Here is a 19597-nt window from a genome sequence, read left to right as displayed (position 1 = left end):
GCTGATACCACGCAGTTGGATAATCAGTCCTCACTACGAGCTGACGGTCCGGATGGGATTTGAACCCTAGACCGGGCCGTCTCAAATGTTGTGTGTAGCTAACAGTTTAATTATAGCTGCTTATTCACAAGTAAGTTATAGAAAAGTTTTATGAAGTATTCAACAACAAAATAATAGATTTCCTGAAGAAGTTTTTTTAGGAAATTAAAACTAAAACAACAAAAAAATATTACAACGACTGTGTAAAGTATCCAAGTCATCCCCAACGACCCATAGGTGGATCGGGCAAACGTGTAGTAGATTAGTCAAATCATGTTGACGCCTGTTGCCACAGCCAGAGCGTAGCTTAACACAGGTGTACGAAAAGAATGTCGTCAAGTGGCCGCTGCAGGGCATTGCTGTGGCCGAGCATAATGCGCACTGCCCGCTCCCACCAAACTGGCCATCCAATTTCAATGCTTCGGTTCATTTATCCACACCGTGTGCCGTTGGTGGATATGGATACTTTTTTTACATTACCGGCTCGCACCAGGCGCCTCAGTCTGTAGCGTACACAAAGATTGTAACATAATTTTTGGTATTACGAAACACCAACCACATCGCAACCGAATCAACGGGGAGCAAAATGACTAAGGTTGCCAAGGGTTGCCTTTTTGTTGTGTGCGTAAAATCGCCGTACCGAATAATTTTACACCGATTTATGGAGACCTCTGCTGGAAGAAATCCAGCACGGGGTCAATGCTAAATCGGGATGAATTTGTTTTGTACATTGCGGGCACTTTTCGCAAGATGACCTTTTCGCTCGCGGGATGATGAGTTTATTGCTGATAGTGGCATACCGCTACTGCTCCTCCTAAAGAGTTAAAATGCGTACAGACGAAAGGTCAACAAAGGTGTCGTCAATTTTACTCCTTTCATTTATTTGAATGGCCATTCGAATGGTGACCACGGGATGAATTGAGCTGGTGTTAGGGTGGAGTGTTTTTCCCTGCTTCTGTAGTCATCCTTGCGAGCAGCATCCCGTACCAGATCGGCAGCCTTTTCGCCGATCACAAACGCAATGGCGGATGTGTGCGCTGTGAACGGGAATGGGACAACGCCGATGTCGACGACCCGCAACCTTCGCATGCCGTACACCCGCAACTCATGATCTACGACCGCTTCCGGATCGCTCGGAGGACCCATCTTGCAGGTCGCTACCTGATGGTGGAAGGTTGCCGTCAAGGTCATGACGTGACAGCGCCAGTACGCATGCGTTCCGAACGGATGCTGCTCACATCCCGGGACTTGCTTGCGGTACAGCTCAGCACCAATGCGCCGGAACGGTTCCTGGGAGGTAACCCGAATCGCTTCCTGCATACCGTACACGAGCGCCTCAATGTCGCGATCATCCTCGAAGTAGCGATATTGGAAGATAGGATGATGGAAGGGATTGGTGGACTTTAGTCGAAGTTTGCCACGCGTGTAAGGTTTCAGAAGCATCGGCAGATACTGGAACGATCGCACGTTCATGATCGGACGGAAGTAGCCATCGTAGGTGGCGTTCGTTAACCGGAAAGCCCGTGGCGTTCCAGTGCCAGTGTCAAAGTCAATCGAAGAAAACGCCTGCATCACTTCCACGTCGGGTAATCCTGGATCTGGGCTAGCTGCTACCGGTGACTTCACGTACATTAAACTCTCCACCGAGTTGGTAGTGAACACGCCACGCCCTTTCAAGTACTGGATGAAGTTGCTGAAGTTGATATTTCCATCCAAAGTGATATAGTCATCGATCGGTTTGCGTACGATAAATACCGGCCCAAAAACCCCCGGATGCTCGTAAAGAAGTTCGCCCACCGGTAAATCCTGCACCACGGGAACTCGCAAAGATTCCAAATGCTCCGCTGGACCAATCCCGGACAGCATCAGTAGCTTGGCGCTTTCAAACGCTCCCGCCGAAAGAATAACTTCCTTGCGAGCTTTTACTGATTTTGTTTTACCATCTCGTAAGAAAACTACACCCGTCGCTTCTTTGGTTGCTGTGAAGAAATTGCGGTAATGGTCGCAATGTATCACTAGAGTTGATTTCCCTTTTAAGGCAATGCTTACCCTTATTGATGAGCACCTTTGTCACCCAAGCGCGGGTGAGGATGTGCAGATTGGGACGCTTCCGGGCAGGGTAGAGGTAGGAATTGCCACTGGTGACACGTCGACCCTGAAGTGTATTGGCTTGAAGGAAAGAAACTCCGATTTGTTCACCGGCATTGTAGTCACGGTAAGGAAAGCCGGCTTGCTGTGCACTTTCAACGAAAGTTGTGGCTATTTTTGATCTGTTGGTGAACCCAAGGGGAGGAAGGTTACGCAATGAGGGAAGGAGGAGAAAGAAATAGTTGGAGCAATTGAAAGGAGTACAAAAGGAGTTCAAACTCAATGGCGTAGATTTAAATTGAAACGTGCTGTTTTCAAACACACGGTGTTTTGCATTGCATACCTTTCAGGCGCATATCAGAAAGCTAAATCGATTAACCGTTCTTTCACACACAAAATCTACTGGAACATAAAACTTACGTCATAATCGTTTCCTTTATATGATCAAGACATGTTCAAGGTCATTTGAATCAAAAGAAATAAATTTAATCACAGTTGAAGCATTCAGAAAATGTTCACCTCCACAAATTGACTTTGCGAAAGCATTGGGTTGCTTACCGGTCATAACACATGTGTGCTTTTAATGAGCATCATAAACATACGCACACTCTCATGTCGGCAAGCATACGCTGCTCAAACCCATCAAAGCGTTTGATGCATTCTAAAAGATCAGCTACCTTGCGCCTAACTCAGCCAATCAGGTTTTGATCAGAGCACACACTACAATTACTTACCTAAACGGACAGTCCTCGACGGAAAGTGGACCGTCCCGACCGTGGAATCCATTCCGATCGAAGTCTCGAATGTTCGCCCGTTCTGAGCGGATGTGGTACGGCAACATCTCCTTCCAGCTCCAGCCCGGATTGCCGGCCGCAGCCCAAGCATCGTAGTCACGCCGGTTACCCCGCGTGTAGATCATGTAGTTGATGATGGACGAACCACCGACACCACGGCCATGCGGCCAGCTACACTTGCGATCCCAGAGCCCAAGACATCCGCGGCTTTGTACCTCGGTTTCGTAGGCAAAATTGTAGTCCGTAGATTGAAGATTTGGAGCTCCGAGCGGGACGGTGGACACTAGTGGTATCTCTGCACGGCCACCTTCAAGCAGTAGTACCGTAACGGTTGGATCTTCTGTGAGTCGCGTCGCAAGGACACTTCCAGCCGGACCAGCACCAACTATAACGTAATCGTAACGTTTGCGAAGCGTCGGTTGACCATAGTCGATACCCAACCATTGACTAAAGTCGATAAAGTTCCCGATGGTTAGGTTACTTTCGGCAGGTTGGGAATTAATGTGAGCGAAGGAGTGTGCTGGTGTTGTGACCAGCAGCAGGACGAGAACGAACAAGGTGACACTCATTATGGAGTATCTTGACATGCTTCACTAAAGGACTTCACTTTCACATTCACCTTTGAACACGATTGATATCTAACACCTAAAGAAACGCGAAAAAGCTGAGGGACATAACACTTTTAAATAAAAAAATCACAAGTTACAATCCAGATGTAGAGCAATTATTCGTAGACGTTGCCTCTTTGCCGCGAGATTCAAAATTGATCACCCATCCCACTTGTAACGGTCGCTACATAAAGATTGACCATTACGTAAAGCAACTAGCCACGAGTTAGACGACTTTTTCTACCGCCCAGCTGTTCTGCCGTACTTTCCGTAAACATTATGATTACCGTAACACTGGACAACCTCAAATATGCCGCCGAGGGTACACCGATACAGCAAATTCGCAAACGCACACTGCACACCGCCCAACGCTTTCGGAGAGTAATCTGCAACTGCGCACCAACCCGTACTGCACTTTTACCCAATGCATCGATCGCATGCTGCTGATGTCTTGTGATCTGGTTTCTGCACAGTCGATGCACCTTATTGAGGGGGAAAGAAATGCACACATGTGTCTGAGGCTGTCTGTGTTGCATACAACCGAACCAATGATGCACATGCAGCTTAAAACGCATGTGCATCGAGTAGCGAAATTTTGTGCAACTTCGAACAATTGTCCAATTGGTATCGTGCAATATTTCATGCTACGATGGGTGTGTGAGAGATTGTAAGTGATGGCTAATGTTTTATTCATTTCATATTTAATGACTTTCAATATTGGTGTGGAACACTTGATTGAACACTTACTAGAAACGTTCATTTTTCTTCTAGAAGAGACATTTTTGTTGCTATATGTTCAACCCATGCGTTATTAAACAATTGAAGAGGCCTTGTCTTTTGATAAAATTAACTCTTCTTCGTCTCAACTCTGCCTTCCTGAGAGATCTTGGCCTGCCAATTTTGGCTTGGAATTTTGGAATCGTTAAATGTGGTCGAAATGATTATGTGGGGTCATAAAAATGAATAACGAAGGAATAAGCAAGGAGGGACGGCACGTCGGGAACTCCGAGAATCAGGCCGGCGATAAACACAGCTTGAGCCTGGAAGCGTTTCGATTCCAGCGAGGGAAGCTCCAGAATATGACACCAAGTTTAGTAGGGTGGTAACTCCAAGTGGGAGCGACCAAGAAGGCGCCTAATGGTAATGCGAGTAAAGAGTTTTTGTACCCTCTAAACCCTAGGCAGTCCCTGAAGGGCACTGTGGGTCGGAAGACTCCGAGGATAGTCTTCTGATAGGACCAAGTGATTCCAATAAGCCGAAATGGCAAAGCTCGCGATGTAATCTGTGAAATGATGCTTTGTTTCAAATGTCACAGATTATTTTTAGGTCAATGGGAAGGATGGATGAGACGTTTTCAACAAATAGTAGGACGATAACAGGATTTATGACACTGCTCTTAAGAACCCAAGGTATACTATACAAAAATAATATTTAATTTTTCTTTCTTATAACTTTACCCATCCCTTTTTCTTATAACCTTTAAACATTGCTACTGTCTCTAGCATATAACGAGTTTCATAAATATTCATTTATTTAATTATCAGTCTATTTAACTTAATATTGCATTTATGTTGGATGATTGTTGCTTCGGTTTTGGCCACGCTGCTCACTTACGATTTGCTATTTGCATGTTTGCATAATTTTTCTAATAATTGCTGATATTTTTATCGGTGTGTTTTAATCATTTTACACTCACATACTTACACATACGACAATCCTTTCACTATTCATGTACAAACAAACAAAAAACGATTGGTTATGATCCGGATGCGTCCTTCCAGGTGCGTGTCTCTTTGGTGATGAAGATGTATTTTTAAAGGTCGACTTTTTGATTTTTTAATTTAAGTTTAGCTGACTCTTGTTTTACTGTTGGATAGAACCTCACGAGTAGATTGTCATAAGAATCATCTGAAAAGCATTTGGAAACAATTATAATAAAGTGGATTCACCCTGATGTAAGTAGCAAAAAGCAAATTGGCTACCTCTTCCAACGATAGCGGACTCGCCTTTGCTTTGGCGTCCAGACTGTGATAGCGCTCTGTGAAATAAAATGCCTCCATTAGTAGATTGTCCTTAGTAGCGTCCTAGAAGACTAAACCTACCATGAGCCAAATGCAACCGTGCCATCGATAGTAGGTATCCCTCTAACGTAATCTGTCTGTTGCGGGTGAATCGACTAACAAGCGCTTCGAGCACTTTATTGCTCGCCGTAGCTCCACCAGCCCACAGCAAACCTCTCAGGCAATAAGAAGACACCTTCGACGCCCAAATACCTCGGCTAAGCGTTGCCGTGCCGGAAGACGAGGGACCACAGCGTCGGAAAGCTGCCTTCCAGAATCGCATCAATCCGATCAGTGCCGGCACATGCTCGATGGACAGTCGGCCACCGAGAGCCGGGTCCCGCAGCGCTAACATACCGCGACAGAGCTCCAGCGAAGGTCCACAGTTGATACCACCGAGACCTCGGAATCCTCGGTTGTTACCGCCGTGTGCTTTCAGGATGGCTTGCAACTGAGTGGCGTCTATTTCGTGTGGATAGCGGGCGCGTAATTTGTAAAGGATGCGCTAGAATAACAGAGAAAAATTCAAAATCAAATCTACTTTTTTTCCCAAGAACGCTTTCAAAAGAAAAGCTAACGGATTTGTCATGCGGATTGCATGCCTTTGGGCCTTTAATTACCACGTTTGAACAACCACTTACAGCATCAATCGTACGCTCGTCACAAAACTCGGCCGCAATGTTGTGTATCACCAGATTCTCCTCATTCACTTCCCATACGTCCGTATGCTGGTCCGCGAAAATTCGCAACAGAAACCTTCCCTCGCGATGCTGTGCCGCATGCGGCATCACCACAAAGTCACCCGCCGGCAGCGCAAAGAACGTGGCGATCTCGCGCAGATTCGATAGTGGCGCAAAGTCAAGAGGCATCTGCTCACTAACGTACTGTGGTGTAACACGCTGCATCCCCGGCGGTACCTCGTAGATAGTAAATCCGATCTCCTCATCCTCATAGTTTCGACTGCGGTAGCATTCGTACTTCTGTGCCACCGCCACAACGACGTGCGCTTTGGACGGATGGCCGGGCGGTACACGGATGCGGAACTGAGGATTCGTGGCGGTCGTCTCGATGAACTTGTGCGGTCCACCGGCATTAAATCCAGCGCGCCACTGTCGTACGGCAAGAGCTGCCCGCCAGGGAGCCCTCGTGTGCAGCCCTGGTTCGAGTGCCCAATCGTCCGGTCCGATGTGTGCCAGCCAGATGACGACAAAGCGCGTTAGAAACTCGTTCACCGACATCCAAAACTCGCAGTCATTGGATGAGCGCGATGATAGGAGCTCCCGGTCTCGCTCGTTCAGTGCATTCCACTCCCAGCTTCGTTCGGACCAGGCTCCACACCAAACACCACCCCATTCGCCTCCGATCCAAGGGCTGCGCAATCGAATCAAGCTCGTGTCACCACCAGACGAGCCACTGCCGTGTGTGGCTGAGTCGTTCGAGTTGGCTCTCACTCGGGCAAGTCCGGTTACGCAGTACGGATGTTCCGTTAGCAATCCTGAGCGACGTCTTTTGGTTTCCTTTTCCTGTAGTTGGCAAAAAGGACAGTATGATAGAGAAAAGGGCTTGTATGGTGTACTTCAAAGCTACTTACCAGTCCACTAATGGCGATCAAGAGCGTGGATCTCGGCACAGCTCCACCAAGCAATGGTCCACTGGGAGGCACACTCTGTACTACTGCTCCGGTTAAATCTTGCAAGGCTCGTCCTACTGTACCGTACTTCAGGAAGGTATATCCACCGTACAATCTGATAAAAGAAGCAACAAAATAAATGTATCAAAATACTACAAAATCTTAACTTGATGTTAGACTTACTTGGCGTATGCTTTTTCGAGCAGTGCCGCCCAGAAGATGTCGGGCTGAGCGCAGTGCATATGTGCTGGACGGTCTCCACGGGTGGGCAGGCGATCATCAACTCGCACCTCAATCCATTTACCCCACTGCCAAAAGCGGAATCTGTTGAAAAGAACAATACGAGAAGCATTAATTATGATATATCCAAGTGCTCTAACGATACCCAAATATATGCAGCGGCTAAAAGTTACGTCTAATAAACATTATTAAAGTCGATTAGAGCTTTAGGACATTCCCTTACTTGTGAGACTATTGACGGACTACGAAGTACCTGTGAGCTTTATCAAAGCCTCGAAAGAACTAAAAATCATGCCAAATGTATGTTTTATTACGACTGCAATGGTCTTATATTCCAACCAACTAGAATAAGGCAGCATGAAAGGAGCATAATTATCCGAAAATACCTCTAGACAGTAGGATTCGAGCTACATTGAATCAGTTTAGATATATGACGGTTTTATCTTTATCTTTAGTCTATTTATGGTATAAACCTACCAACTGTTTGACTAACCATTATTTATACTACACTTACACGGGTTCAGTATTGTGTATAGTCAAACAAAACATCCACTTATTGACTCATAAATATTAGCTCATAAAAGAAAAGACAACAAAACATCCACATCGTGTCGTGACGAGTAATTTCTTCCTCTCAAAAAGGGCACAGAAATCAAGTGCAATTAAAAAGCGTTTTCTATGATTCGACCATTCAATAATGCTTCGTATACTTTACTGCAGTTCAAATCCACTCCCAACCCTTGCGCTACAAAGCCCCAAGTATCAATTGCCCCCCACGAAACGTGACATACACGATTATCGGAGGTGACAAATTGTAAGCGGAGTAAACATATGGGACGGACGACACATCTCGTCGACACACCGTTAGCTACCCGATTACTTAATCGCCAATTGTGAGATATGTCTCTCTGTTTGGACACACAGCTTGTGTACAGTGTACACACAAAATCCATCTCCTCTAATTCGCGGTGACATTGACGCTCAACCGTACATGCTGCTTGGAAATCAAACAGGACCAACGTATCACCAACAAGACAGGTTTGTTGGCCTAATGACCTGACTATCTCACAAGCAATAAAAAAGAAACAGATGGGTTCAGCTCATCCTGCTGCCAAAACTCATCAAACACAATTAAACTTCTATCAAACGCGGATCTAACGACCCGACCAAGCGCACGAACTTGAGTAGAGATAGTAAAATATTCCAAGGTTAACCAGTATTTCCATAGTACGATTCTCCCGACTGGAGTTTCTGCGTGCCTGCGTGCGTTCTGTGACATCTTCTCCACTCGAAGGGAGATGCGTTGTTGACACAAGTGCAAATCGATCCATACCCCGGATGGGCATATAGTGTCGATAATATAGCCACGGTTGGTCATCTATCTCTCTCTCGCTCTTGAGACCTTAGTCGACTCCAAACCACGATTAGCTAGCTTGCGGAAACCACAGCTGGATAAGAGCCCTCCCACCCCCTTAGCCGGCTGACTTGTGTGTGACCTCTTCACTTTCTCGGTTGCAGCCAATTTGATGTTTGTGCAGTAGTGAGAAGCGTTCGTGACTTGGCGCGGGATGAGGATCGTTGTACGGTCCGGAGTATCCCATCGACGCTTATATCATTCGCGTACGGTGCCGTGTGTCGTGCAGTTCGTCGTCGCTAGTCTGTAGCTCGTTCGCAGGAATTAATTAATCAAACGCGGCTACGAAGAACGAAGATGTTTTCCTATCGTGCAGCATCATAGCTCTATCGGTCAAGGAGTCAATCGGCAATAAATGGGCAATGGGACTTTAGTTTATCTCTTTGTTCGGTGTGCGATCGTGAGAGATGATCATGCACTTGTGATGAAATTGTGACACGAGTGTGAAAAAGTTTTGTTAAGGAACACATTAGATTGAAAATCTCGTTTAACGATGTTCAAAATAATGTTCAAAAGTAAGTTTGACGGTTGGTGCATGTGTGCGGTTCGAGCGAGCGCTAAAAAGAAAATAAAATACTTGCAGGATCTCTAGCGATAAGTCCTCGCTACTATCACTTTCTGTTTGGAATTCTGTGCGGATGGATTCTTTCGAGGGTGATACACGATTTTTCAACGATGGAGAACGGACTCGTGGACACTCAGTCTCCTATTTTAAACATTGCGGAAAGAGTTCGTGTGCTTTGTTGGGTAATGACCACACCAGCCAACCATCAGGATAAAGTGATCCACGTTAAAGCTACATGGGGTGCACGTTGCAACAAGCTGCTGATCATGAGCTCCGTCGCTGATTCCACAGTCGATAGTATTGCTCTGCCTGTTCACGAAGGCAGGGAAGGCCTCTGGAACAAGACACGCGAGGCGTTCCGATATATTTATACACATCATCTGGAGGAGTATGATTGGTTCTTCAAGGCGGATGACGATACGTACGTAGTGGTGGAGAATCTTCGCTACTTTCTTTATCCATATTCACCCGAGTTGCCGATCTACTTTGGAAGTAAGTTCCGGTATCCGCAGTATGTGAAGCAGGGCTATTTCTCTGGTGGTGCTGGGTACGTCCTTAGTCGGGAAGCATTAAGACGCTTTTACGAACAAGCACTGCAGGATGAGGAAATTTGCTCGAATGTTTACGATACTGAGGATCTTGAAATGGGTAAATATGATGCATGCAAATGAGTTATCGTATCTGGTAACCGTCCTTTCCATCCACAGGAAAATGTATGGAGAGTGTAAATGTTACAGCAGGTGATTCACGGGACCATTTGGGCAGAAAGCGATTCCTGCCCATGGATCCCATCTACCATCTGGCCGAACCAGATGATCCCAGCTTTTGGTACAATGAATACTCCTACTACAAACCCTTCTACGGGAGGAATTGTTGCTCGGATCTAGCGATCAGCTTCCACTACATACCGGGCAACCATATGTACATGATGGACTACCTGATCTACGATCTGCATGCGTGGGGTTTAAACTATCGGTATCCACCATTGGATAAAGCGAAAACACTAGAAGATATAAGAACCGTTGCTGGACCTTACCCGTTTAGTACTTTACGTCCTCCAATAGAGACGAATACGAACGCAATAAGCATGGAATCAATGGACAATGCATCTTCTTCTATTGCACCATTGTGAAATTTTTGTGTTTTGTACCTTAACCTAGTCATCTGAAGGATTTTTAATTATTTTTTAAATACATTTTGTTAGTTTTATAGCTAGTGTTTCATGTAAATAAATCTGAAATTTAATCAAAAGTGTTTGATTTTTGTTAGGTAATTGAAGTTGCCGCTTCGAAACGACCAACATCATCCGCGAAACGCTTCACGTGCAAAAGATTGCATACATTCAGGGGTATTTCATCGGCATGAAGCATTTCATTGAAAAAACACATTATTCATCAAGTAAATTTGTTGATAATTGCATTGTACAGCGGTGATGACAATTCACCGTATAAATTTAACACCTACTTGAACATTCCACAGTACCCGTTGGCCGTGTCGAAGGTTTGTTCCGGTGGGACGACACGCTCCAGAAGTCTGGGCAGTTGCGATAAACATCCAAGCGCCGCCAGTAAGCTAGGGTCACCGGGTCCCACCGGTTCTGGCAGTTCTCTAGCGGTGAGTGGTGTTCCCGGTGGTGCAAGACGAAACTGAGGCCTTGCACACATATCCTGAGGTGAAGAAAGAGTTGAACAGACAGAACAGATGAGTGATCAATTCCTCGAGTGAGCAGACTACACAAGCTTACGTGAGGTCGCATCCAGACGATTTGCTTCTTCTTGGACAGTGTTCGAGGCGTCGGAGGGAACTCTAAATCTTCATGCAAACCGCCAGGCCCACGGGTGAGAACACCGTTCATGTGACGGCCGTTCGGAAGCGTACCATTACCGTTCGCCGTGATGACCTCGGCCGAACGGGGTCGGGACAGTGTTGACTGATGATCCTGCATGCCGCCATTGGTCCAGCCGCGTAACTTCGGTCCAACACCGTCTGTAGGGACAAAAAAAAAGACATAAGCGATACGATACGAACAGTGTCAATTAATCCATTTCACGAGCATTTGACTCAGTGAGAGTGTGCGCCTCTTTGCGCCGAACTCCAAACGAAAATTATCCAAACCGGCAAAAGTGGCCGCCAATAAAGAAAAGTGATGAATTAAAGGAAAGTTATTTGAACAGCCACGGAAGTGTACCCTCACCGGGGCCACAAAAGCGTCAATCAATCACACGATCAGGTGGATTGGGGGTGTGAGTGAGGGAGCTACTTACTTGTGTAATACTTGTCCGTGGCAGTGAACTCACCTGTGGAGGAGAGCAGAAATATGAAGGAAAAAGACATGAGCAAATGGCGGGAGTTTTGGCGTTTATAGGATCGTTTACGATCGGAGAAAAGTCAATTGAGGCTAGTGTGTGTTAAAATTATCGCTTTCTCGTCGAATTCAGGCGCAGTCAGTGCGGACTTGATTCTTTTGACATTGTACCACTTGCTCTCAATCTGTCTTGCCGTTTGTACGATGCTACCGATTTTCACGAGCACCATCGTTAAACACACCTTAGGACACTTGTGTTGGCCTAGAAATGAAGGTACATTACTTTCTCTGGCTAAGATTCATTTTCGAACTAGAAAATTGAGCGTTGTGGGTCAGTGTCAAGCGATTTAGCTACCGAAATGGCTACCGGAGAAATGGGACGAACGGTTTTGCGAGTGAAAACGACGGAGATTGTTAAAAAACTTGAAAGATTTTTTTAAAGGCAAGACGACTTTATGATTATGACTTTATTGAGTTTCTAACGCTTATATCATATGGTTTTTTTTAGAAGTAATACAAAAATGGTGTTTTTTGGTTCGAAAATATGTAATAACTTCTTTATAGAGCACGACTTTTGCAGTCAAAAGTACCACAAAATGGCTTAAGTCGCCAAGGACCACAGTGATTGAAAATTCTTTCAAATTTGATGAGCGATTAATCAAACTAGTCAAGATTGTATCAAGACCTTTACACGAGACAAAGAAAAAGCCGGAAAGATGTTGTCACAGATTCTTTGAAAAAAAGCATAAGGTTCCTCCTTTTGCTCCAGAGCCTTCGTGGGTGACAACCCCAGTAACTACTGTCACAACAGTGATTTGACATGAATTATTCAGCAAAATTAGTCACACGATAAGCGTATGCACTAGGCAGCATATGGTTTGTCCCATGTCTCTCCATGGCTGCAAGGGTTGGAGCGCCCGTTAGAGTGATGTTAGGTTAGGCAAGTGAGTGCACCGACGAAACTGGCTAGGTCCCAAAACACCGAGAGATGGCAAGTTCTGCTCTTGTACGTTTCGTACTTTGGTAGGAGTTTTCTTCATCTTCTCCACGCTCCAAACAAGCGTGCATGACTAACCTCGGCATGGGAAAATGTCAATTCCCGGTCGCCACGAACCGCACCACGATACCACGGTGGAAACCTACACCAGACCATGCTTGGAACCATGCTTGGGAGCCATAAAATGGGCCAGAATCATCGGGTCCCCCTCTTGATGTGGCGTGTAGTTAAGATGGCGCGGGAAGGGACTAAGTAGCAAACTGCATACACCACTTCAAAGTGGAAGTGGTTCCCAAAACAACTCCCCAGTTGGGGTGCATTGCGCACAAGCCCCGTGGTCAGAAGCATTTACCTGCCTCGTTTAGCAAAAGACCAGCAGGACGGTGTAATGGACGGCCACAAACGAATCCAAAGCACTCTCGTGAGCAATAAAAGTGTATCAATTTCTGCTCATTAGCCCTGCGGGACAACACCAAAGACGAAGATGATCCGTCCACTCGGACGCCCGGTGGATCGCTCCGAAAGATGTAGGACACTGCTGTTACGGCTGCGATTTACCTGACCATCCGCACAGCAGCTGAAACGGGGCTATTTGTGTACCGCTGTGGACCAGCTGAGGCCCACCAGCACCGAGGGAAACAAATTGGCGATGTTTATCGAAACGTCCCGGTGCCGGACGTTGGACGTTGGAGTAGTCTTCGGTTTTTGCAAAATTAAATCAACGCGAAAGAAAGCTGACAGGAAGCGTGATCATGCGGTGATCTTAGTTCGGGGTGACTCCGGGCCGTACCCGTACAAGGGCGATCATAAAAGAGTTTGTTGGAGGTAAAATGAAGACATAATATAGGCTATTGAGACAATAGTTGGGAGAGTAGCACTGGTTGATAAGATCACGCGAGCAAATCAGGCAGTTTTAAATTTTAAAGTCCCACAGCTTCCCTTAAAACCCGTAAACGACCATTTTCCGGCCAAGCAGCCAAAGGTCTATGACATCCGGCCTTAATTTCTCACCAACATTGGAGACATGTCTAATGTGACCCGAAAGACTCGCTATGACGAGCGCGAGCGAGCTCGTACGCGTCCGATACGATTACGAATGTCAGCGAGTAATTGATTTACGGTAACGCTTGCTCCCGGAGCCTTAAACCTTCAAAGTTCTACGCCGCGCCGAACTTGCCGAACCGATTCTAATCGCGCGTGGTTCGGGTTGGAAATCGTAAGCCCTTTCCGTCACGCCCAATGTGCACGGGGTTGAGGTATTGGGGTTTAATAGGAGGGAAAATTAGCATCGGACCGCGGAACAATGGCGGATCAGGCTTAAAATGAAAGGCGCACCGTTTTGGCCATTTGTCATCGATCTGGCCGTGAGCGCTTTGGTTGATGAACTAATAAAAAAACAAACGACTTAAACGACTGGCTAATTAAATGTGTCCCCCCCTTTTAAGTCATAAGCGGTGGGTCTGCGCTGTTTTTGTTGGTAAGAAGGAAATGCTGATTAGATTTTTGGGTTATTCCTCTCGCACAGATAATTGTTGTGTTGGATTTTTGGAACGGAAAAGCCGTCTTTTTTCTAATACTAATTTTCTAGCCGGTAGATGGATGGGAACGAATGTGGCCATGGTTCATGCGAATTATTATTATAAAACCGATTCGGCAAGGAAAGCATCACTACTTCCCTCTTAGATCTCGCTCTATCTCTCTTTACAATATATTGGAAGAGGTCATTAAACGAACTCCAACTCCGGCACCGGGACCGATGAAGCTGGGGTGTTCGAAGAACCGATTACGTTGATTGATGAATGCATCAAAAATCACTATTCAGGCTGCTTCCTGATGCAGGCAAATCAGTGGGTTGCATTATTTATGCACCTTGGCTCCCAAAGAAAATGGACACCGTGCGGACCTCCCAGCCGGCAACAATGTAACAACGGTAACGCTAGATATTGAGAGCACCGAGAGTGATCGATGGACGTCTCAGTCCTACGACGGAAGCCGTATCGCTTGCATCGGAACCCTATCCGAGACCTACCCGAACTGCTGGGATTTCGCCGGCCTGGGGTAAGTTAGGGTGAGTCAGCGCGATACCGTGTTTCATAACCGGTGTGTCCCAGGGAAAGAAGGAAAGGATTCAGTAGGGTGTGTTCCTATTATTAAACTATGTCATGTTGCAGTGCTCAGTGAGATCCCTCGAGGGACGCCGCGACATGACGTGTTTAATCAAACAAAACTCGCTCTCTTTCCTTGACGTTGTTGAAGTGTTAGGCGCAGTACAATTTTCCAATAAAACTCACGCTTATTTCCATACACTCATATCTCATATTTGTAGCACAAGAACAACAAAAAAGCAAAACACAGTTCCCACTGTTGCAAACAGCGGTGCAAACAGGTTCTAGTGGGCTTCTGCATGATGCGGCCCAACCCTAAAACCCCATGCTCCGTTAGGCTCCGTAATCGAATTGATTTCCATTCCCAAACGAACCGCACTCGCGCAGCACGTGGAGGAATCCGGCTTCAATTCCGAACCCATGTTTTAGCGCCATTTACCCAACCGATGGTCTCGCCCAAGCAGCAGGAACGCAGACTTTGACCTCCGTGCTCCGCAAGGGTTCGCTGCTTGCTGACGGATTCTACCGCGTTCGTTGGAGTCAACCAGGGCGAAGTTATGTAACTTCGTCGGGACTCGTTATCTGCACGAAGGTATCGACAAGCTCGGTGGTCACCTCTCCCTTTGCTCCCTTGATACCCTCCTATTCCTCCGGATGCACTTCCCTTGCACGTCCCTTGCAAGACTTCTTAAACTCGGTGCTTTACGAGGCTTATCGGGACTTGTTATCGGCGAGCACTTGTACAAATGACATCGACACTTCGGACGTTCATTAAACGAAGAAAGGAAAGAAAAAGCTAAATTGAACTCTTGCAGATAAATCTAACAGGAGCAATCCGAATCCGGACGGAGAAAGAAACACGAATGAACAAAACGGGGGAAAAAAAGGTTCGTCGCTTTTAACCACTTCTTTTTTTTTCGCTCCCTCTCTATTGCCTTACCGTTCCTTGTAGGATCGCTATGGTACGGCGGAGTGGGAGATTAACGAGCCCGGCAAGCCGGACGAGTTCTGAATGAAAATTCTTCCACCAAACCGTGCACCGATGGGAAGGGAGCAAAAGCAAAAGGGAAAACTCTCGCGGGCGCAGTGGCCAAGCTTTAATCATTACCGTTCCCTTTCTGGAGCAGGTTCCACGGCGTACGATGAGGCGCTGAGGTTAATATATCGTTTTAATGCCCGAGCCCTGTACGAACCCTCTCCCTCTCTCCCTCGTGTTGGACCTCACTGCACCGCACCGAAAGGGTTTGCCTTATTCGGCAGCATTCTCCGGCTGGAGGTTTTCGGTTTGGCGCAGTGCGCGCAGACATTTTGCAACTAGAAGAGCTAGTGCGAAGAGTGGAAGCGTACCATGGGGAAGGTGGTGTGCGGTGGAGTGTTGTGGAGACAGCCACGGTGCGTGCTCGGATGCATAAATGTTCCGCTTTGCTGCTGCTGCTGTTGCTAGTGCTCGCGACTTTTGCTGCTGCTGCCGCCATAATTGGGATGTTTCTTTGTTCTCGCTCTGGAGCTGAACGTGCAGAATTGTACTCCCGTTGTCTATTGACATTGAAATGTGTTGAAATTAAATAAATATTTTATAACGACTATTAGCAAACGGAGAAAGCTTTTAGGAGTAAACAATTATGCACGGGATTTGAAGTTTATGAATATTGCGGAGTGAATGCTCCAAGGGTAAAGTACTCATGTTGATTCATTTCAGACTCAGAAAATCCACATTACTCACGCTTTTTAGTGATTTGAGTGGCTAAAAATATCTAAATAATTCGCGACACAGAGAAAGCATATAACAAGGACGATGAAACAGGTAAGCAGGACGATATCAGATTAACCTATTACTAACAAATGAATAAATCATGATCGAATCGATTGTAGAGTTAACAGCAAGTTAGAAAAAATGAACAATCAAACATTACTTCACTTCCCTTTACTGACAGCTGCAATTTATGCACCGATTTTCACAAATTGTGCTGATCAATCGCTTACCTAACGCTGGCCAAAATCAAAGCATCAATATTTATTGGGGGAAAAAACACCCAAACCTGCAGCTGTTCAACTGCTGGCAACCCAATAAAAAAACCCTTGCTTTCCCAACTGAAAAACTGCATCGATCCTCTTCGAACCTCTGTTATGCAAACATAGAAATTAATCTAACGCCTATACCGACGCAACGCAATGCAAAAAGGTCGTACGACTTCTTCGATCGGCGGTGTGCATGGGAACTACGCCTTGAACGATGCTGCTGGGTGATGCAACGCAAGGGAAAATAATAGCAATCAAGATCCAATTATCTGATTTACGATGACGCGCTAGCGATCTAAGTAAAAATAAAAGAAATACAAAAAACGGTGTAGAAATGCTATTAATGATTTAGCATTTTTCGTTTCGTTGTTGTTTTTTTTTGTATTAAGAGGAAAATGCACCTTTTCATAAGCAGCCAAAAACAACACTTGGAAATTTTCCATTTCAAGCCTTATAATGGTGCGCAAATAATTCGCAGACAGGTGATACACCATCTTTCGAAGCTTTCTTTTATTGCAGGAAGCAAAGATTTACCTGTCCGCAATAAAGAAAAAAGTGAAAAAAACGACCGATCGTGCCAGTTAGCAAGGTGGAAAAACGGAAGCCAGAAAAGCGAACATCACTTTCCACTCGCGGTACAGGCACGGTTTGTGAACTATTGAACTCGGAAAGGTTTGGGGTTTTGTAGTGTTCCAATGCTGTGCACGGTGCAATGAAGCGCGAATGAACCGAAACCCGTACCCGTGTTTAGGACCGTTGAAGTTTTATTGGCAATGGTTAAACGAAACATTGGGTGCGTTTGGTTTTGCGCGTCGGTTTGCTGTTGTTATGGTTTTGTTCGGCTACAAAGTCGTAAGACGAAATTAACCTCGATTGCTGTTGGGTTGGCGGATATTTGCAGCATTCGCCTTTCGGGAAAAAAAGGTGAATAACAGTGCTTCAGGTGTGCCAGTCAGCTAGCCTGGGCCGGGTTAGTAGTTGGTTCACTGGAGGTAATTATGCTGTGGGAGCATGCGGATGGTGCCGTGTTTTAGTGTGTTCAATCTCGACCATCTGCTACATTTGATACGGAATCTGATCGGAAATAGAAAGGGAAAGAACCAGCACCAGATACCATTTGTACCGGGAGGCCGCGTGAAGCAATAGAAAATGATGAAAAAAATAAAACACATTTTCACTACCATTTTCCCACATTGCTGCACGGTGGATGGGATCCATCAGAATGAAGAGAATTTCTTTCTTAATTAAAAAATCTTAAACAAAAAAGTTTGCTCTCGTAATTAACCCGCACGGTGGCATATGAAACGCTAGCTTCCGCGTCTATAAAACGTTCTCTGGGTGTACAGTTAGCTGCTGCTGCTGCTGCTGCTGCTGCTAGTGTACAAAACATTAAGCGTTGTAACGTTAGTGTGTGTCTGTGGCGTGCTGTAGATTGCATTTTAATGATTTAGTTTCGAGCTGCGCAAACACATCAAACGACTCGACAAGCAAAGCGTTAACGATTAAATCAAATGATCATTTATATTTCAATCGGATTCAATTATGTTCGATCGAATATTTTTTTACATTATGAGCCTGACGCGTTGAAAGGAGGCCCCATTAAATCATTACCTGATTTGTAGCATAAAAATGGCTTCGAAGAGTCAGATTAAGATCGAACTAAAAACATAACTTGCGTCGGACAATAAAAATTCCTCTCTACGAATTTATGCTTCCAATACGCAATCCTCTGGTCAGTTAAATAACTGCTGATAAGCGGAGGAGAAAAAAGAAGAAAGAGCGACGTTTCTGCTCTCTTTCCCATCCTATAGGAAGGTCAACCACGCAGGATCCCCCATTCCCGAACGTACACACGTTCCTAGCTTGCAGTATCGTTGAAGTCTCCGCAAAATTTGTTCCATTTAGCGTTCCCGGAGCGGCTGCGGAAACAAATGCCACACGCAATCGGTGTTCCACTTTGCGTGCGTGTGTGTGTGTGTGTGTGATCTAGAGTGTACGAATGTTTTGCTTTTATCTGGACCCCACCCTTTCGCGGCTCCAAACCTCACGAGAGCTTATTAGGAAAAGGGGCATCGAATGGAAAATACTAGACAAGTCTCTTAAGAAGCATCTTCCCAAGGGAGATCGAACCAAAGCTTTTCAAAACATTCCATTTCCATTTCTGGCACATATACACGCACACACACACGCGGAGGGCTGTTCGAACAATCAGGGAGCGGCCCAAGAAGAAACATTGCGTGCCACGCTCGTCTCACTCTGTGTGCGCGCAATTCATTCTTTTCGCTTACCCACACCCGCTTCCGGATTACGTCCGAATCCACAATCGGGTGCACCCACTACAGAACGATCAAGCGGTAATTTGGCTAAAACGTTTAAATGCGGCCTCACAAACTCACCGCAAATGGCAACGCAATGCAGTGGGACAACTTGTCAAGCTGCAAATGTCATTATTGACGGGATCGCTGGATGCGTACGACTGGGCGTACTCGTTGGAGTCAGCTTTCAAAATAAAGTCTAAATATCGGATTTAATGCTTTTGGCAGAGGGCGGCAGAAAGGGAGCCCCCTCGGACAGTTACAGGGTGAGGTCGTAATTAGATAGCAATAGGATCGAGCCACGCGCTCTGCAGAGCAGAACCCCCCGTTCGAGAAGCGGCCCGATGAAACGCGGAACTCCATCGCGGGGTGTCAGATTCTAGCGCACAAAACAAACAAACATAATGCAGCAAAAGGA

General features: G+C 45.9%; 4 protein-coding genes across 5 annotated transcripts in view; 2 read left to right on the top strand and 2 right to left on the bottom strand.

Annotated features, from left to right (window-relative positions):
* Positions 1-19597, top strand: part of LOC126567965 (protein kinase C, brain isozyme) — a 247902-nt gene that overhangs the window by 214090 nt on the left and 14215 nt on the right. The window lies entirely within an intron of this gene.
* Positions 919-3508, bottom strand: LOC126567983 (glucose dehydrogenase [FAD, quinone]-like). The gene is made up of 3 exons (XM_050224371.1): positions 2862-3508; positions 2089-2309; positions 919-2018 (listed from the first exon to the last, which is right to left on the bottom strand). The coding sequence occupies exons 1-3, from the start codon at positions 3506-3508 to the stop codon at positions 919-921; spliced, it is 1968 nt and encodes a 655-aa protein (XP_050080328.1).
* Positions 5405-19597, bottom strand: part of LOC126567919 (calpain-11-like) — a 31068-nt gene continuing 16875 nt past the window's right edge. The window contains exons 2-10 of one of the 2 annotated variants that reach the window (XM_050224284.1): positions 11703-11735; positions 11183-11424; positions 10903-11105; positions 7403-7543; positions 7181-7334; positions 6210-7112; positions 5632-6094; positions 5512-5567; positions 5405-5437 (exon numbers count right to left, since the gene is read on the bottom strand). In XM_050224284.1, coding sequence (XP_050080241.1) covers positions 5411-5437; positions 5512-5567; positions 5632-6094; positions 6210-7112; positions 7181-7334; positions 7403-7543; positions 10903-11105; positions 11183-11424; positions 11703-11735 — 2222 coding nt within the window. In that variant the 3' untranslated portion in view covers positions 5405-5410. The remainder of the gene's footprint in view (positions 5438-5511; positions 5568-5631; positions 6095-6209; positions 7113-7180; positions 7335-7402; positions 7544-10902; positions 11106-11182; positions 11425-11702; positions 11736-19597) is intronic. The other variant, XM_050224285.1, reaches the window with a different exon arrangement.
* Positions 9367-10570, top strand: LOC126559934 (glycoprotein-N-acetylgalactosamine 3-beta-galactosyltransferase 1-like). Its single transcript, XM_050216097.1, has 3 exons — positions 9367-9388; positions 9457-10086; positions 10146-10570. Exons 1-3 carry the CDS (start codon positions 9367-9369, stop codon positions 10568-10570), a joined length of 1077 nt encoding a protein of 358 aa, XP_050072054.1.

The sequence above is a fragment of the Anopheles maculipalpis genome, chromosome 2RL (assembly GCF_943734695.1).
Source record: "Anopheles maculipalpis chromosome 2RL, idAnoMacuDA_375_x, whole genome shotgun sequence".
Lineage (NCBI taxonomy): Eukaryota > Metazoa > Arthropoda > Insecta > Diptera > Culicidae > Anopheles > Anopheles maculipalpis.
The sequence above is the reverse complement of the archived record's forward strand: the minus strand, read 5'-3'. Positions and strand labels throughout refer to the sequence as shown.